General features: G+C 41.7%; 4 protein-coding genes across 4 annotated transcripts; 3 read left to right on the top strand and 1 right to left on the bottom strand.

Annotated features, from left to right (window-relative positions):
• Positions 1-3,763: 3,763 nt before the first annotated feature.
• On the bottom strand, positions 3,764-9,304 carry LOC136243932 (uncharacterized). Its single transcript, XM_066035474.1, has one exon. It carries the CDS (start codon positions 9,302-9,304, stop codon positions 3,764-3,766), a length of 5,541 nt encoding a protein of 1,846 aa, XP_065891546.1.
• Positions 9,305-12,898: 3,594 nt separating this feature from the next.
• On the top strand, positions 12,899-16,204 carry LOC136243931 (uncharacterized). Its single transcript, XM_066035473.1, has 3 exons — positions 12,899-13,042; positions 13,094-15,436; positions 15,617-16,204. Exons 1-3 carry the CDS (start codon positions 12,899-12,901, stop codon positions 16,202-16,204), a joined length of 3,075 nt encoding a protein of 1,024 aa, XP_065891545.1.
• A 6-nt stretch (positions 16,205-16,210) lies between these two features.
• LOC136243930 (uncharacterized) lies at positions 16,211-17,437 on the top strand. The gene has a single exon (XM_066035472.1). The coding sequence runs from the start codon at positions 16,211-16,213 to the stop codon at positions 17,435-17,437; it is 1,227 nt and encodes a 408-aa protein (XP_065891544.1).
• Positions 17,438-17,511: 74 nt separating this feature from the next.
• LOC136243929 (uncharacterized) lies at positions 17,512-18,582 on the top strand. Its single transcript, XM_066035471.1, has one exon. It carries the CDS (start codon positions 17,512-17,514, stop codon positions 18,580-18,582), a length of 1,071 nt encoding a protein of 356 aa, XP_065891543.1.
• The last annotated feature ends 1,424 nt before the right edge of the window (positions 18,583-20,006 follow it).

The following is a 20,006-nucleotide window of genomic DNA, read 5'->3' as shown; positions in this document are numbered from 1 at the left end:
GGGTCCCTAGGAATAGAGCTCGTTATTGATTGCCTTTTTCCATCCATATCGAGAGGTACAAGACATGGTAGTGTGGATGTTGTGAATCAGTTTAATCTTGTTGTATTTACCTTGGTATTGAAAGAATGCAATTAAAAGCAATAAATTTCAGTAGTGCTTATATATTGTGTCCAACTTCCTCTGCATCCCAGCTCAGCAATGCAGGCAATATAATTAAATAATTATGAAATAGTTAATGAACCATGAAATATTCTCTAACTTTAGTTAATGGTGGCATGCTGTACATTATCTCATTGAACAATTAAAACTGCCAAGGTACCAATAAACTTTTGCAAACTTCAGTAATCCCTAATATACAGTGCTGCCATACTATATAATATTATTTGTTGCATTTAACCTATACATTTCCTAGGTCAAAGTGAATTTTCTTGTTGTTGGCTACACACATGAAGATAGAAACTCTTCTCAAAGGTTGCTGAAGAAATTAATGCACACGGATGTGAATCACTACCTGGTAATGTTTTACAGTGTGCTTCCTATCAAATCTGTAAAATTTATTTGCTTACTGACATTTTAGATAGAGTACGTACATTGCATATGCAGCAGGTAAAGCTTTTTGCTCACTGATACTGCTTAACAGATTGACGTGATGCACTAGTTAAATTGCAAGCTGGTTACTAAACTTTGAGCGGTCGGTTGTTTTAATCATACACGTAATTGAAGGTTTGTATCCTAGTGGTTAGTCTGTAGCTGGCACAGATCAAAGTACAAAAGTACTTGTATTTGTATTTGATTATGTCATGGGTGAAAGTAATTTTATTCAGAAGTATGTTTGACCTTAAGCCTGATTCCAACACCTATATTGAGATGTTGAATACATCACCAGCGTAATAATCTAATATGATCATTGGTGTTTGATATTTTGCACATAGAGCTTTTGACTCGTATCGCCTGCAGCAGTAAACATCTGACCGATTTTGCATTGTTTCCAACTGCCACACAATGACTACAATTGTGCTAGAGTTCATTTTCCTTCTACTTATATGCAAGCTAGAAATCGCATTCTTGAAGTTTCTATTTAATGCCCGCCACGTGGCATGTTGTGCTCTTACCAATCCATCAAATTCTGTTTAATCCTGATGTAGAATTGCTTCCTTAATATCATTGTAAAAGGTAAACTACTGTCATGTTATAGTCATGTCCAACTCTTTAATAACAGCGAGGATGGTTTTCTGAAGTCTGCCAGCATGGGCAATAATTTACAGCTGTGAATCATATGCTTACAGTGCTTACAAAATAATAGTTTAGCAGGTTAAATGATAGTTTTTCAGTGTATGTAGTTGCAAAACACTTTCATGCAGTGGGCATTAAATAGAAACTTCGAGCGAGTGATTTCTAGCATGCCTACAAGTAGAAGAAAACTAACCTCAACTCATTATGTGATGGTAAGAAACAGTGTACAATCTGCTAAATGATTTATTAACTTGGAGTGTGCCCCGTTCCATTTCGTTCCGGCTTTTAGCACTACCCGCAAGTTTATATACTTTCAACTAGCAGTACATGAAAACAAAGAGTTTGTAATACAATTTAAGTAAGGGAGGTTATCCACCTTCCGTGTAGGTTATCGCACAAATCAAGGTATCTTCGCTATTTTAGAGACCCGAGGAATGACAATAATCACCGAGGACGAAGCCCGAGGTGACTATGTGCCATTCTGAAGGTCTCTAAAATACCGAAGATACCATGGATTGGGTGATAACCAATTTAGACTATGGCCCGTACGGCTCTGGTCACTGCCAATAATTGTGGCTTCCTGATCAAATTAGTGTTAAAATAACTCACTGGTAGACTTCCTAGATGAATACGATCATCTCTATTATCCAGTCATGTTTTCTTCGCACTCTAGCAATGATTTCTGATAGCTGTTGTGACTGAATCCAGCAAAACACGTGGCGCACGTGACAAATAATTTTGTCACGGGTATCTAGCCAGTTTAGATACCTACCCCAGGTATCTATTGGATTTTAAATGCCTCATTAACAACCAAACTTCAAAGCATACTATGCATACCATAGTCTAATTACTTATAATATGAACTCCTATTTGTCATGCATGGAGTGGTTCATGATAGTATGATACTTACAGGTGAGTCATCTTGGGGAAGGGCAGTTAGTGGTCCCCGGGGCCAACTTCTTCATATCCATTCTCCTACAGAAAATGAACATTCATGTAGCTGTACAAGACCCTTTTTTGTGGGGCCTGTGTACTGATTATCCTTGTGCATGCATGACATCCACAAATAAAATTACTAAAACACTGGTACCTGTATTTATCCACTAGCTTTCTCCACTGGCACTTGGACTGGTGGTTTTGGTGTCTTTAATGTAAAATATTCTACAATTAATGGTTGTTTATGGTCAGGCAGCATTAGATGGTGCAATGCCTGCCTGTGGTGCAATGCTGCCTGGCTTTTTCAGCCTGATGGCAAAACGCAAATCTAACAAAAGCAACCCCTCTGCTTGTTCCTTTGTCTATCAAAATGTCAGAGTGTATTATCTGGCCATATGCTGAAAACAAGTTGTTTAGCTCAGACAGTGTGTAGGTCTTGGGTAGCTGGGCGATGTATATTTGGAATGTTTAATGTCAGGCCTCGAGTAGCTGACCTGAATGGTCTTGTAGTCAATTTCGTGACCATTAAGCTCCAGGATTTTGGCAGCTGACTCTGCCTTAACAAATTCAATAAAATCATATTCTAAACTAATTCCAGTGGCCTTATCACGGATTATCTTGCAGCTAGTCACTTGGCCGTAATTAGACAACATTAATTCCAGCTCCTTGTCCAACATGTACTGTGGCAGGTATCTGACTATTAGCTTAGTCGAGCTAAGATCCATGTTAACTTCTACAGTTGTGGCTGTACGGCGATGCAGGGATCTGAGCTTCAGCAATTAAACAAAAGGTGAAACGGAATGCTAGAAAAAAAGGTTATGCCAATAGCACTCTCCAGCGGTTTCCAAACAAAAGAACTCCATCAGTCACTATTAAGGAACAGAAGTATAAACATCAATAAATAACAATGTTATAGCGAACAAAACAAAACACAACACAGTATATAGATAAGGTGCAATTAATTCCTTTACTTAGTACAACATATAACGAACCTTCTCCGTACCAACATATAACAAACCTTCTCCGTACCAGCAATGGGCATCAGTCAGTCAGCTAAAAATGCGTATTTGTAGTAGTGGATATAAAGTATAGGATTTAACAAAGGTTTGTTAGAGCAAAGTGTGGTTTAAGTACAGTATGACAGTGGGATGCAGTCACCATGGATTTTTTTCATGAATTTCCAGACAGCTATTAAGCAATAGTATAGTATAAATGACTAACTACATGTGCATAAATATAATTTCCTTGTACCAGAGCCTGACAGGACTTCTGTGCAGTGTACTACAGAAATTTGGAGTACTGAAGTTAGTAATGACTCATTATTCAGTTTTACCATCCGCTGGCTTACAAAGCTATTTGAAAAGAAGGAAGAAGTATTGCATGCTGCTTGTTGTGATTTATCTTCGAAAACTAACAGCCCGAAACTCACGACGAACACGAGGTCACTTACATGGCAGCCATTTTTTATCACGTGATTGAAACATGCGTACCGAAAACCTATATCCTAATTACACTAACAAAGTTAAACCTATAATAAATACAAATCAATTCTAACACACTCCCCCTGTTTGGTCACAGATGGGAGCAAACACTGTCAATGTCCAGTCCAGGTTCTTCGTGTCTGTTCCCCCCTGATTGCAGCTTGTCTACGCAGCCTGGAATTGTCATCCTGTTGAGGGACTTCAGTATCATTTGCACCTTCAGCCATTTTATCCGAATCATTAACAAGCGAGCCATCTGTTACAACTGTGGGAGGAACATCAAATTGAATTTCTTCTGAACAAGCAACCTCAATGGGAATTAGATGACGTGTGCTCCTCTTCAATATCTTGGGGGGTCCACTTCCTGTTGACACATTAATTAAAGCTGCTCTAGCAATTCCATCTGATCCCTTTAGAAGCTCAATTACCTTAGCAAATTTCCAAAAAGCTCTTTTAATATGTTCGTCCTTTAATATTACAACATCTCCAACTCGAACAGAAGAGCCTGATCCACTGAGCTTACTTGTCCGTACTTCACGTAGACTAAGTAGGTAGTCTTTCCTCCAACTGTTTATTATCTGATTGAGTACGTGCTTGTGATTCCTTGACCTTCTTGTCAGAGCAGCATTAGTACTAACAACTTCATAGTGTCCTGCACATGGGGAAACAGCCATCCGTCGCCCATACAGTAAATGTGATGGGGTCAAGGCATAACTCACCCCTTCGTTGTCATCATATACGAAGGTCAAAGGACGACAATTAATCACAGACTCCACTTCAATAAGGATGGTGTTCAGTTCATCATATCGCAAATTTGACCTTCCTATTATCTTCCTCAGGGGTCTCTTCACTGTTTGTACCATCCGTTCATAAAAGCCTCCCCACCAAGGGGACTTGGCCACAATAAATTTCCAAGTGGTACGCTGGTTACTCAAGTACTGCAACACCTCAGCAGCTCGACAAATCGAACTGATTTCTCTTGATGAAGACTTAAAGGTCTTTGCGTTGTCTGAGATTAAAGTAGCTGGCAAGCCACGCCTACCAACAAACCTACGAAATGCCAGCAAAAAAGTGTCGACATTAAGAGAACGAGTAAGCTCCAAGTGAATTGCATGGGTAGATGCGCACGTGAACAAACAAATGTAGACTTTGGAAGAAACGTCTGAATTTCTTAACTCTCGAACATACAAAGGGCCTGCAAAGTCTAGCCCGGTGTGAGTAAAGGGAGGACTGTCTGATACTCTGAACTCTGGAAGATCAGGAGAGGGCTGCAAGCCATAAGGAGGACCTTCCATCCTTTTACACATTACACATCTTCTTATGATTCCTTTAACCAACTGCCTACCCTTCAAGATCCAGTACCTCTCGCGTGTGGCTACAAGAGTAGTATTCACTCCCCCATGCTTCACTCGACTATGTACCTCCATCACAAGTAGCTTGACGAATGGGTGCTTGGTGGGTAACAAAATAGGGTGCCTCTCAGTCGCAGCTAATAATGCATTGCCAAGTCTCCCCTTGCACTTCAGAATTTGTTTATCTAGATAGAGACCAAATTGTTCAACATACAATGGCTTACCATGAACAGAGTTGCTCTTCAAGTACTTAATCTCATTCTCAAAGGCCTCCCCTTGAATGGAACGAATCCATAGTGTTTCAGCCCTCTCCAACTCTGCTGCCTCCAACTCAGAATCATTACTATATTGTACATTGAGAGCCTTGAGTGGAGTACCCTTACATGTTTCTATAAATCTCAGTACTCGAGCAGTAACCCTGAGTAATACACTCCATTTGCTGAATTTCTGGCAGTCAATTATATTGTTCAGGTTTAGCAAGCCATTGCAAGCAACAGTAGTCAACACATGTGTTGTATCTTGAGCCGGGTTCTTGGCCAGTTCAGCAAGAGTATGATCATTAGGTTGAGGGTTGATAAGTTCAGGCCACTCACTCTCTGAGGACTTCAAATATGGTGGGCCTCCCCACCATAGGGCAGAATCCAACAACTTCTGAGCCCCTAATCCACGAGATGGAAGATCAGCGGGGTTAAGAACTCCTGGACAATGCTTCCACTGACTTGGTGAGGTATGAGAACGAATTTCAGCAACTCTTCTTGAAACATACTGCTTCCATGGTCTGTGATTTTTAATCCAAAATAGAGCTGCAGTCGAATCAACCCAGTAAGTAGGGGTTAGCTGCATTGGGAGTTTCCCAAGCACGGCGTTTACTAGTCGTGTTAGTATCAAGGCACCTAACAATTCAAGACGCGGAATCGACTGTTTCTTGACCGGCGTCACTCGTGTCTTTGATGCAACCAGGCTAATAGAGATGGTACCATCCATGTAGACATTTCTTAAATACAAAACAGCAGCATAGGCGTGCTCAGAGGCGTCACTGAATCCATGCAGCTCACTGAGACGTAAAACCCGTCCCTTCTGGAAGTAGCATCGTGGTACTCGAGCTCCATTTAAGATACGGAACTCAGACAAAAATTTGTTCCATTCTCTTAAACACTCACCCTCTAACGGCTGATCCCAATCGGTGCATTGACAACACAATGTCTGAAACAAAATTTTTAACTTGACCACAAAGGGGCTAAGTATACCCAAGGGGTCAAATATACTTGCCGTGACCTTCAACAATGATCTTCTGCTTGGAGGAAATTTGCTTGCTTGGTCAGTCAATTCTAAGAAATTGAAATGAAGCTCATCTGAACAGCTGTCCCAACCCACCCCAAGCAACTTGGACTGAGGGTCACCACTCCCAACAATAAACTGAAGTGACTTATCTCCTCCACTCGACTGGCCTGGAGTAGCATCAGTACATGAACTAGATTCAGCATTGATAATCCTTGATATCAATTCTGGTGAATTTGAAGCCCATTTTCTCAAGTTGAAGCCTCCTTCAGCCATAACATTCTTGGCAACCACGTAGGTATTAAAGACCTCCTCAACAGTGGCTCCCCCAGAGATAAAATCGTCGACATAAAATGAGTTCTTAATAGACTGAATTAGTTGAGGATATTGAGACTGATAGTTATCAAGATGTTTCGATATGACTGAACCCAAAATAGCTGGGGAAGGACGTAGACCAAAAACCAGCCGAGCAAATCGCAATGTAATAATATCACTAGCAGCATCAAGAGGGTCCGTAAACCATAAGAAACGTAAAACATCTCGATCTTGGGGTGCAATAGATACCATTAAAAAGGCTTGCTCAATGTCTGCAGTTACTGCTATCGTCTGCCAACGGAACTTCACAAGGACATCAAATAGTCGAGGAATCATATTTGGGCCTGTCTTAAGGAAATCATTCAGCGATAAAGGATCCATTCTAGTCTTTGCTGAACCATCATATACCACTCTTAGTTTAGTGGTCTGCTTGTCCTGACGTATTACCCCATGGTGAGGGAGGTAATGTACTGTGTTACTTGTTGCCGTAGCTACTCGTGAATCATCAGGGACTAACTCAACTATTCCCTTACTTATTTGGTCTTGGATAATTGTGTGATACCTCTCGAGGAGCTCAGGTGATTTCAATAATCGAGAATGAAGATGCCGCAATCGACCCAAGCAAAGGTCAAAGTGATCAGGAATAGATGGACCAGATTCCCTCCAAGGCAGGTTTACTTCATAGCGGCTATGGCAAAACTTCAATCCGACTAGAAAACCATCTTCGTCAGCCAAATCCTGGGAATCATCTAATACTCCAATTGATTCGGTGTCCCAAAAACTCCTTAAAGTGTTGACAAGGTCATCATTCTTACTTACTTTCACTAAGTCATCACAGTTCACTATTACATTACAATGTGTGAAGTTCACAGTATCACTATTGCCTGAGGGTCCCGAAAGGAGCCAACCCAACCTGCTATTCACTGCTACCGGACCATGGTTACCGACGATTGTCTCTCCTGTCACTACAGACCAGTAATAGTCAGATCCAATTAGAATATCAATTTGCTGTGTAGAATCACTGGCATCAGCTAATTGCAACCCTGCAAGGTGACTGAAAGCACTTGGATCAACCAAACGAGGAAGTGGACAGCAGATAACAGGTGAGGTGTAGGCTGTAATGTTGAAGGTTTCATTACTATACGGACTCTGAATGGGGACCTTGATAATGTCACACGGGTTCGCCACAAATGAGGAACTGCCAAAGGTATTAACGCGTAATTTCTCTCTTCGGATTGACTTCAGCCCTAGACGTTCTTGCAATGACTTAGTGACATAAGACAGTTGGCTACCACCATCTAAAAGTATTCTTATTGGGACTCTCTTGGTCTCTCCCACAGCAATGGCTCGTGCAGTTTGCAAGAGTACAACCCCCTTGCCAGTACTGGCCTTGTTAGAGTTAGTCGTACTTGTGACACCTTCGATACTTGTATCAACAGTTGACTTGTCAGTTAAGCGTAAATCAGTACCACCACTGCCAGTGTTCACTGCAGGGGGTGCCCGTTCACATATTGATTGGTGGTGCCGACGGTGACAGTGTCTACAGGTCCTCTGGTTATTGCATTCCTTTGACTTATGTTTAGCCCTTAAGCAATTAAAACAACGACCAGCCTTCAGAAGTATGTCTTTACGATCCCTTACACTGGTTACTGTAGAACAAGAAGCTGAGTAGTGTTCACCATTACAATAAACACAATGCATCCCGTAATTATTGGCAATCAATGCACTACCCGTGGAAGAGGGTTCACGCCGCGGTGGCTGCGCAACAGGGTTCTTCATCGTACTAATGGTAGACCCTTCGCTCACTTCCCTAGCCTCTACTTCCTGTTTCAAAATGTCAAGTAAGGGGTTGATCTTCCAAGCATTTCTACCGGCTTCACGGGCAATTCTTAAACGAATCTCATCTGGTAGTTTAGTCATTATGACTGGAATCAAGAAGCTTCCATACTGGTCCGACGTAACTCCTAGTGCCTCTAAGCCTCGAATGTTGACCATTATCTTGTCATATACTGTACGAAGTGCACCAGAGCGATCACTTGTGCAATTAGGAATTTTAATTAACCCTTCCATATGAGAACATATTATTTGTTGGGGGTCCCCAAATCTTTCTCTTAGCATACCAATGGCAGTGTCATAATGGTCATCAGTCAATGTAAGCCCCTGAATACACTTTAAGGCTGTGCCTTCTAACAATGAATTTAAGTAATTAAACTTATCCACCTTCGATAATTCTGTATTCTCATGGACAGCCGATTTGAAAGAATCCCAGAATGCTGGCCAATTCTTGACATCACCCTTAAATCTGGGAAGTTGCAATCTAGGCAGTCGAGGTTTTGCCACGGCAATAGAAGAAGGGGGTGGCAATGAAGCATGCAACATGGGTGACACGGGAGTGCTAGTAACCGGAGTAACTACTGTTAACTTCTCTTCAATCTTCTGCTTACAACTAATTATATTAGCAGTGACTGCTTCCGATTCTTCAAGTTCATTAACAATAGCATCCAATTCACAACGAGTGAGAATCTCCTTGTCCATGTCACTCAACAAATTCAACTTGACATCCAGTTGCTGTTTAATCACACTAAGTCTGATCCGTTGCGTTGAGTCTAAAGGGTCCGCTTTATTAGTAATTTCCTCAGCTTCACGAACAAGCTTTGTGATGACACCACGATGGCCTCCACGTATAGCACGCGATCTCTCATCAGACATAGTATTACCAGGCGAATCTCTAAACGAAAAACACACAAAAAAAACAGCACTAATTGAATGTAGTCAGGCTTGCCTTTACTGGTACCGTTAGATTAGAGTTCGCCACGGTACAACAGCGTTTTAGCAGGTGGTTCAGAAGATTGATTGTGGCAAAGGCAGCCTTAAATGACGAAGGAATCTTCTACACAAAGTGTTCTGAAGTCGGTTCAGCAGGAGTCTCATCAAAAGTCGAATCGCCTATCAACTTCCTCCGGGCTGCTTCTAGTTGAAGTCGTACAGCAGTTAATCCTACTCGTGCCCCACGTTGGGCGCCAGATGTTGTGATTTATCTTCGAAAACTAACAGCCCGAAACTCACGACGAACACGAGGTCACTTACATGGCAGCCATTTTTTATCACGTGATTGAAACATGCGTACCGAAAACCTATATCCTAATTACACTAACAAAGTTAAACCTATAATAAATACAAATCAATTCTAACACTGCTCATCCATTACCAGGTTCACATACTGGAGAGATGGTACAATATTATGCTTTCCAAGTGGAACATTGACAATGAGCAAGTTCATCTAATAGTAAGAGACAACGCAAGTAACATGGTGAAGGCGATGTCTGATGGGTATTTTGAAGATCTTGGATGCTTTGCCCATACTTTGCAGCTAATCATAAATGATGGGATTTTTTTGAAGACAGCAGTCACAGATCTTCTAGCTATTTGTCGACAAATAGTAGGGCACTTCAAACGCTCACCACTTGCATATGACCGTCTGAAGTCAATACAAGACAGACTCCAATTAAAGCAGCATCGACTAAAGCAGGATGTTTCTACCCGCTGGAACAGTACTCATGCTTCAGGAAATACTAGAACAAAAAAAGATGATATTAGCTGCATATACAACAGAATATGAAGCTTACCATTAATCAACTGGATCTCACTGGAAAAGTTGTTTAAAGTGCTGGGATGAGTTGAGGAAATAACTAAATCAATTTCAACAGACGCAGTATCAGTATCTTTAATAATACCATTTATTCAAGGTCTTCGTTTAAAATGATGATAGTGATCGTGTAGGACGAACGATGAAAGCTGATATGCTGGCTTCACTGAACAGGCATTATGCAGATATCGAAAAGAATACTATATTATCCGTAGTGACTCTCCTGGATCCACGTTTCAAGGACAAGTTTTTTTCCAAGAGTGATACACGAGCAACAGCTGTAGAAACCATAAACTCTAAGTTGTCCGAAATAACCAATGATGGTGTTTCAATAATACCTCCCCCAAAATGATCAAAATAAACCAAAGGTATATGGAATTGTTTCAATGAAATCATTGAAAAGTCTGGTGCATGCGTAGTAGGTGAGACTGATAACACAGATATTGAGTAGTACCTAAGAGAACCTCTCATACAATTTCATCGAGCTGTAGCAACCCTCCTGGATCCACATTTCAAGGACAAGTTTTTTTGCAAGAGTGATACACGAGCAACAGCTGTAGAAACCATAAACTCTAAGTTGTCTGAAATGACCAATGATGATGGTGTTTCAATAGTACCTCCCCCAAAACAATCAAAACAAACCAAAGGTATATGGAATTGTTTCAATGAAATCATTGAAAAATCTGGTGCATGCGTAGTAGGTGAGACTGATAACACAGATATTGAGCAGTACCTAAGAGAACCTCTCATACAATTTCATCGAGCTAACTCTTACCTGTGGTGATGGAAGGAAAACAAACATCGTTTAGTCCAACTGTCACGACTGGCAAGGTGTTACCTTGCACTTCCTCCTACGTTAGTTGAGTCAGAAAGACTGTTTTCCACAGCTGGAGATATAAACGATGAGAAACGAAACCGGCTGGCTCCAAAAAGGACAGAAATGCTTCTTTTCATTATAAAAAAAACTTTGCATTAGTACATGGAAAATAAAGTTGGTTGTCTTTGAACTTTGTTTTTAAAGCTTTGTATTGGTACTTGGAAAATAACCTTGTTTGTCTAGTTAAAACTATGTATTGTCAGTCAACTTATATACTTTTTAACCTATACAACAAATGATACAATAAACTTTGTCAGTAGTGAAATTATTAATGGCTTGTAATGATCTTGAGGTGATCATCAGTTTACCTGTAAGAAGAACAAAACAAATTATTGGTATTACCACAGCAAAAATAGTGTTTCAATACTACATATTCTAACCCCGTCTTTATTCAGTATTGGGACAACTATTTTTAAAAACTCCTCATAACGAGACTAAATGAACCTCAAATCTATAAATGACTCTAATGTTATTCACTATTGGGGGCTGTGGTCTGTTTTTGTTTGAGCCAGGGTAGAATATTTGGACTATTAGTTCCAACACCTAAACATAGATGGAATAATACAGTCAGTATTTATGTGTGAATTATGCTGTGTACTTATCCCTCTTATTTAGTCCCTGACTCCCTTCTTGACATCTATACATACACCCATACACTCAGATTAGCTGTAATAATACATGAGTTTACTTAGATCATGTAAATCGGATCGGTTATTTGTATCGGTTGTTATCAGCCATTAAGATCAGTTATTGGAAGAATGGCATTTTTGACTATCGGTGCAACATTAAGTTTTGGCATGCTAGGTTAGGATTTAGAGAACACAGAATTGCAATTTTTCATTGATTCCTTGTAAATTCCTTGCAGTTGCCACAGTAGAATGACTTTAATACAGCTGCCAGTCTCTAAAAAAATAAAAATTAAAGCTGCAAGCTGATGTACACGAGACAAACTAACGTTGGAATAGAATGACACCTAGTATTCATTTCTGCTGCCACAGTAGAATGACTTCTAGAGTTCAATACAGCTGCCAGTAAAAGAAACATTAAAACTGCAAGCTGATGTACATGACAGAAAAACTAACCTTGGAGAATAACTCCTAGAATTCCTTGCAGCTGCCACAGTAGAATGACTTTAATACAACTGCCAGTCTCACAAAATGAAATTAAAACTGCAAGCTGACGTACACAACAAAACTAACCATTAGAGTAGAATGACTCCTATACAACTGCCACAGCTTATATTAAAACAAACAAAATCTGAAAGTTGACGTACACAACAAACTAACCTTGCCCATTGCATCTTGCTCACTGGTTAATCGATAACTTTAAAGATATTTTTACGAGCACAAACAACCTTCACTTCCTCTCACGCATCCACTTCATAGTCCAGTTCATTGCTTAGTTGTTACCTCGGTTGTTACGTGAGTGTCGAGGACTGACTAGCTTATATAGTATTGTATTTAGAATTAGCGCTTGTAATTAGGTAATTATTGGTGTGCTGTAATTGGAGCTGTGTGTAGTGTTGTTCAATTAGAATCAGAATAGTGTGAGCACGTGTCACTTGAGTTCGTCGTCCGCTTCCCTACCCTATCACAAGCCGAGACATTGGTGCTGTGACCAGGATCGCTTAGCCTTGCTGAGTCTACTGGCGTTTATTGTAACCCAACATTTAGAAGTCGTGGTACCATGGCAATCTGTTCGATAACGGTATCCTGCAAGGCAAGCGATTTTTTCAGAAAGGTCATTTGTTTGGTGTTCTATTTCAGTAGGGAATAACAGGATGGACGAAGCACGCCGATCCGCCTTGTCACGAAAGGCCTATCGTTCCCATGTGACACGTTTACTGAAGAAGGTTGAAGAGCTCACCGGCAATGGAACGCTCACCACCGTTGAGGAACCTCACCTCACTACTTTAATTACCACGGTCGAGCAGTTGGAGAGTAAGCGCACTACTTAAGTGGAGTTGGACGCAAAGATCGCCGACTCTATTACTGAGCCAGATGAACTGGAGACTGAAATTTTCAAAGCAGTGGAAATACAGGACACTATTTCAGAGTACACTCATCTTGCAAAAAGAGTTATCGACCGTTCGGAGCATCAACCTCAAGTTCCCACTGCTGCACCACTGAATGTGAATGCCCCTCCATATCAACCTCCTAGTGTAAACACCACGAGCACAGCAAAAGAAACCCAAGTCACCAACACATCAACTACCCTGACTCATTCTGATACTGAGAACACTGACACACTTGAGAACACCGACTCACTGGAGAACACTCAACAGTCTGGTGTAACAGATCGAGAAGCCACTACTCCACTAGTCAATGTCACTCCCCAATTCACCACACGTCTGCCCAAATTAACATTACCCACATTTTCTGGAAATCCGTTGATGTGGCAGACCTTTTGGGACTCATTTTCGGCAGCTGTTCATTGTAATGAAGCACTCACTGGAGTCCAAAAATTTAATTATCTTAGAGCCCAGCTGATGGATGAGGCTGCTAGAACTATTGTTGGACTCCCTTTGACCAATGATAATTACCAACATTCGATCAAGTTACTAAAGGAACGCTTTGGACAGACGGATAAGATAGTAAACTCTCATATGCAGGCCTTGTTAGCATTACCAAATCCATCGAACAACATCACAAGTCTCCGTACATTCTATGACTCGATAGAAAGCCACATGCAGGCCTTGTTAGCATTACCAAATCCATCGAACAACATCACAAGTCTCCGTACATTCTATGACTCGATAGAAAGCCACATTCGTGGTCTAGCAGCTCTTGGACAATCAAAGGACTCCTACAGTGCCTTACTTGTTCCAATCATACTTGGGAAATTATCAGTTGAGACCAGACGAAACCTGGCCAGAGATCACCCAACGTTTGAATGGTCCATTGACTCCCTTAGAACAGCTATTCTTAAAGAAATAAGAGTGTTTGAAGCGGGTCTCTACAGTTCTCATCAATCACCTGATTCGTCATCAATGACAGCTTCCTTTCATACCAGTGCTCAAGTACAACGTCACAAGACCAACATTGGGGGTAAGGACCGTATGTGTGTTTACTATAGGGGTGCTCACTCTGCCACCAATTGCAATGTTATTGTTGAACACCATAAACGTTTAGAGTACATTAAGAAGGAAGGACTCTGCTTTAACTGCCTTGCAAAGCACAGGGTGGCACAGTGTACATCTCGCAACCATTGTAAACAGTGTTCTCATAAACACCATACAAGTGTCTGTAAGACATACTCCAATAGACAACCATTAATGGGCAACCAATCCAGTAACCCACCAATCCAACACACCAGACCCAATGAAATAGAAGCCAAGCAAACTGCTCCCCCAGTTAGCACACCACCAGCTTCCAATGCAACTACCCCTGTCACCACAACACTAGCTTCTAACCCACAATCATCAGTACTGTTTAACCAAGGTGACTCAATTTGTCTGTTGAAAACAGCAGTAACAGAAGTGGTGTCCGACAAGGTTCGTGCTGTTGCCAATATTTTATTTGACGAGGGAGCTCAACGCTCGTTTATTTCACAACAGCTGGCCAATACTCTAAATTTAACACCATTGCGACAAGAGAGTATCACTTTGGCACCATTCGGCTCTGATACCATGACTCCACAAAATTTAAGTGTGGCTTTGATCAACATTGTTGCAAAGACAGGCGAGTTAATTCCTCTATCAGTCTTAGTAGTGCCAAGAATTGCAGCACCACTTCAAACTGTCTCACATGCTAAACTAACCAGTCTTCCTTATTTACACGGTTTGACCTTGGCACACCCTATGCTGATTGGTGTTGACCATTACTGGAAACTTGTTGGTGATCACACTATAAGGGGAGATGGTCCCACTGCCGTTCAATCAAAGCTAGGATATCTTTTATCCGGCCCACTACACCTCTCAAATCATAGAACAGAGATTGTCAGCACCTTCCATGTCAGTGTTAGTCCTAGTATAGAGCAAACAATAGAGAAGTTTTGGAGTATTGAGTCTGCTGGAACACTTCCAGCTCAACCACAGTCATGCAACCAGTTCACAGATAACTACCTCAAATCAATTGTTCAAGATGAAAGCGGCTCTTATGTCACCAAATTTCCATGGAAGAATGACCACGCCCCCTTACCAACCAACTTTAAAGTATGTGCACGCAGAACAAGAGCATTAGCACGCCGCCTCACCAACACGCCTGATCTATTACAAATGTACAACAACATCATCAAGGAGCAAGAAAGAAGAGGCTTTATTGAGAAGATTGATTCCTCACCATCTAATAGTCCAGTACATTACATTCCACACCGTCACGTGAGCATTACATTCCACACCGTCACGTGAGCAAGGAGTCAAAGACAACGCCCATCAGAATAGTATACGACTAGCTGTCGGTTATCTGCAAATCATCCAAGTCTTAATGATTGTTTAGAGATCGGACCATCATTAGTAAATGATCTGTGTTCCATATTACTACGTTTCCGTGTTCACAAGTTCGGGCTGTCAACTGACATTGAAAAGGCTTTCCTGCATGTCAAACTTAATGCCAGTGACCAAGACTTTACTCGTTTTTTGTGGTTGTCGAATCCACAAAATCCTGAGAGTGATCTTGACACTTATCGTTTTAAGGTAGTCCTATTCGGATCTGCGAGCTCTCCCTTTATGCTTGGAGCAACATTACGCCTTCACCTCAACAAACATGATTCTGAGATTGCTCATGACATGCAAGAGAACTTGTACGTAGACAACGTGATATCAGGAAGCCCAAGTGAAGAATCAGCTGTCAGTTATTTCCATGAAGCAAGGAAAATCATGTCTGAGGCCAACTTCAATCTTAGAAGCTGGGCATCTAACAGCCAACAACTACAAGCCATTGCACGAGATAGCCAAGTCATTGATGAGAACCAGGTGGTAAATGTACTTGGATTACATTGGGATACCACTGCGGACAGAATATGTTTTATCCCAAAGTCGCTTGATTCAATTACCAGTTCTGTTGTCACTAAGCGAAGCATTCTACAAGATTCTTCTAGAGTGTATGACCCACTTGGAATCCTGTCCCCTGTTACCATCCGCGCCTAACTACTTATGCAAGAATTATGGCAGCAATCTGTCAACTGGGATGAACCTCTGGAACAGCAGATGAGAGACATTGCGACAGACCTTCAGAATGCTACAGTAACCACCTTGACCCGACGCTATTTTCCTAGTGAGAGCAATAGTGATGACCACACCACACACCTTCACATTTTTGCAGATGCAAGTATGAAAGCCTATGGGGCAGTAGTCTACATTTGTGACGACAACAATGCATCATTTGTTATCGCAAAAACTCGTGTAGCCCCAATCAAGCCACTTACTCTTCCTCAACTTGAGTTAATGGCAGCTCTTGTTGCTGCAAGATTGGGCAAGTTTGTTCTGGACTCACTTGGCAATCACTACAACATTTCATTACACCTATGGTCAGACAGCCAGATTGTTCTCCACTGGCTCAATAGTGGAAAGAAGCTAAAACAATTTGTTGCCCACCATATACAGGAAATTTCTCTTACCTTTCCTGCTACGTTGTGGCATTACTGCCCTACAGGAGACAATCCTGCTGATCTTGTAACCAGAGGAACAACCAGTGCAGCATTGTCATCTTCTCTTTGGACAAATGGTCCATCTTGGCTAACAGATGAGTCTAAGTGGCCACAATGGAATCCATCAGTTTTGACACTACATTTACAAACTGACATCGAAGAAGAAACTGATCACCTTGTACCAACAGAGCCTCCAGAACTCACTACAGGGATCCACAAGATCATTGAGATTTCCAGGTATAGTAGTTTAACTAAGCTGTTACGCATCACTAGTTATGTTTTGAGGTTTATTACCAACCTGAGAAACCCCACAGATAAACAAGCAGGAACTTTGAGTGTGAGTGAACTGAGTACAGCGGAGTTCAAATGGATACTGAACTGTCAACAGCTGCAGTTCCCAAGCGAAATACAATACCTGAAGTCTGGTGTACACAACAAGAAACGTCCTGTACTGGTACGTCAATTGCAACTATTTCTCGATGATGAGGGATACCTCCGCTGTGGTGGGAGGATCCACAATGCGCCTGTCAGCAGAACAACCAAGTTCCCATATTTGCTGCCACCACGACATACAATGACAAACTTGATTGTACAGGCTGCCCATATCACTCAATTACATGGCGGAGTAAATCGCACTGTAACCGCCCCTGGATTATATCAGCACGCAGATGTGTCAGGAGTATTCTCAAAGCCTGTGTACCATGCAGGAAGACGTGTGGAAACCCCTACTTGATACCAGATTCTCCCCCGTTACCTGAGTCGCGAACAAAGCCTGCCCCACCCTTTACTGTCACTGGGGTAGACTTTATGGGTGCCCTTTATGTGCGGAGTAGAAGTGGAGAAGAGAAGGCTTATATCTGCCTGTTCACTTGTGCCAGCACTAGAGCGATCCATCTCGAGGTAGTCAGTGACTTGACAGAAGACAGCTTCTTGCAAGCCTTCCGCAGATTCGTCAGCCGTAGGTCTCTCCCAGAAACAATGATCTCTGACAATGCGTCTACTTACCTGTCAGCACCAACTGAAATAGAACAGTTGATTAGTTCGCCAACGCTTCAAGACACTTTGAAGAACAGAGGGACAAAATGGTGGTTTATACCAAAGAGAGCCCCCTGGTATGGGGGGTTCTGGGAGCGCCTCATAGGCCTGACCAAGATGACACTAAAGAAGGTGCTTGGAAGGACATTTATTTCTCTTACTGGCTTACAGACTATGACCACTGAAATTGAAGCTGTTCTTAATGACCGTCCTATCACATACATATCTTCTGATATTAGTGATCCAGAACCACTCACCCCAGCACATCTCTTGTATGGACGCCGAATTGTTACTTTACCTTATCCATCAACAGATGGCAGTGAAATTGATGATCCGGACTATGGTAGTACATCCACTGGCACAGACCTAAGAACACGAGTTGCTCGGCATGCACAAGTACTCCAACACTTTCAACATCGTTGGAAACAAGAATATTTGACATCTCTTCGAGAACGCCATACAAGTTCTGGACACAATGAACAGTCAGTCAAAGTTGGAGACATTGTCCTTGTACATGATGATATCCCTAGAGCCAAGTGGAAGATGGCAGTAGTCGAACAACTATTACAGGGAAAAGACGGCTATACTAGAGCAGCAAACATCAGATATAGTGGAGGAAAGACTAATAGACCAATTGCAAAACTTTACCCTTTGGAAGTATCCTCCATCAACAGTGATCATGTACAGGATACTACCACAGATACAGCCACCAGCTGTGTTAGTCAGCTTCCTGGAGACATACCGGTACGACCTACAAGGAACTCTGCTGCTAAAGCACGGCAGAACATAGACAAGTGGACAAGGTTGCTACTTTCGCCGACCCCGGAGGATGTTGAGGACTGACTAGCTTATATAGTATTGTATTTAGAATTAGCGCTTGTAATTAGGTAATTAGTGGTGTGCTGTAATTGGAGCTGTGTGTAGTGTTGTTCAATTAGAATCAGAATAGTGTGAGCATGTGTCACTTGAGTTCGTCGTCCGCTTCCCTACCCTATCACAAGCCGAGACAGTGAGAACCGCTGTTTTTGTGTATCACGTGCTGTATTATACTCTAATTAATGCTTGGCCTCGTGACACCGAAGGGTGAATCTGGCTAACAATGGCCATCAGTGGGTACAGGTTACTCTCAAAGTTAGTAAAGGTTTATCCTAGTTTGGGTTATGATTATTATTATTTGTAGAAGACGGTCGACGTTGCATTGTTCCTGTATCCTAAAGCATCAACGGATGACCGGTATGGTAACGTTTCAATGTATGTTTAATGCACCTATTAATGTAAAGGCCCAAGTACGGGTTGAGGGTAACGGAAAATCTGGGTTCGTGGGGAAATTGCACGATGAATTTACTCTAGTCGGGGTTCGTGGGGATTTGTTATTATCTGTATGCACCTATTGTGCAAATCCTCACCAAGCGCAGGTTCCTTTTACTGGAGATTTGTCGGGAAAATCTCGGGATATGCGGGGCTTTGTATTGCCTATACTCCCCGAGTAGTTTTGGAATTGTAGTTTTCAGGGATACAAATCTCGACCTCCCACCTCAGCCCGTATGGGGTGGAGTACACATACATTTTTCATTGGCTAATATACCCTGTTAACCAACCTTACATGGTTCTTATCTGAGACCAATGTTATGAAGCAATTTATAGCACTCTCTGGTAATGGGGTTCTACAGAATTTAGAAATATGAAGGACCTGTGTTATGGTACCCTCACTTTGCTCAGGCGCTACTACAGGGCCTTAATTCATTGGAACAATGTGTTTCTTGAAGCCTAACTATTTAGACCATATTTCACTGTTGTACCTTCACAGCTGTGTGCGTGCGTGCGTGTGTGGGTGTGTGTGAAGAAAAATACCATCCTGCCAATTTGGTCAGAGTATGAGGTATGATTGATATATTATCATTTAACTATATAACCATAGAGCTAAGAAGTGTTTTTCTGAGCCGAATAGGTTCATTTGACACCAGAGCCTGGATGACATTACCTTAGCAATCGCATGCGTATATGATGGCAAACACACTTATTGCTATGGTTGTAAACCCAAAATGGGTTATGGCTGTGGATCTTTAAACTAGAGAGTCAGTACTCTTTACACCAGCAGCACAGTTGCTTGTTAACCTTGACACGTACAAGGACACATATATAGTAGTCCCTATGATATTTGATTGCTTCTGTTTTTACTTTGACTTTGTTGATCTTTCAGCACTCCTTCCTACGTTTGTCCTCTGTCCTGGTATGCAGCTTCCTTTGTCAAAAAAAAAATTTGTTAA

The sequence above is a fragment of the Dysidea avara genome, chromosome 14 (genome assembly GCF_963678975.1).
Source record: "Dysidea avara chromosome 14, odDysAvar1.4, whole genome shotgun sequence".
Lineage (NCBI taxonomy): Eukaryota > Metazoa > Porifera > Demospongiae > Dictyoceratida > Dysideidae > Dysidea > Dysidea avara.
The sequence above is the reverse complement of the archived record's forward strand: the minus strand, read 5'-3'. Positions and strand labels throughout refer to the sequence as shown.

Coding starts and splice junctions, on each gene's coding strand:
- LOC136243931 (XM_066035473.1), top strand. CDS start 12,899: ATGGACGAAGCACGCCGATCCGCCTTGTCACGAAAGGCCTATCGTTCC. Junction 13,043..13,093: donor TCACTACTTTAATTACCACG/GTCGAGCAGTTG, acceptor TTGGACGCAAAG/ATCGCCGACTCTATTACTGA. Junction 15,437..15,616: donor ATTACATTCCACACCGTCAC/GTGAGCATTACA, acceptor CGTGTTCACAAG/TTCGGGCTGTCAACTGACAT.
- LOC136243932 (XM_066035474.1), bottom strand. CDS start 9,304: ATGTCTGATGAGAGATCGCGTGCTATACGTGGAGGCCATCGTGGTGTC.
- LOC136243930 (XM_066035472.1), top strand. CDS start 16,211: ATGCAAGAATTATGGCAGCAATCTGTCAACTGGGATGAACCTCTGGAA.
- LOC136243929 (XM_066035471.1), top strand. CDS start 17,512: ATGGGTGCCCTTTATGTGCGGAGTAGAAGTGGAGAAGAGAAGGCTTAT.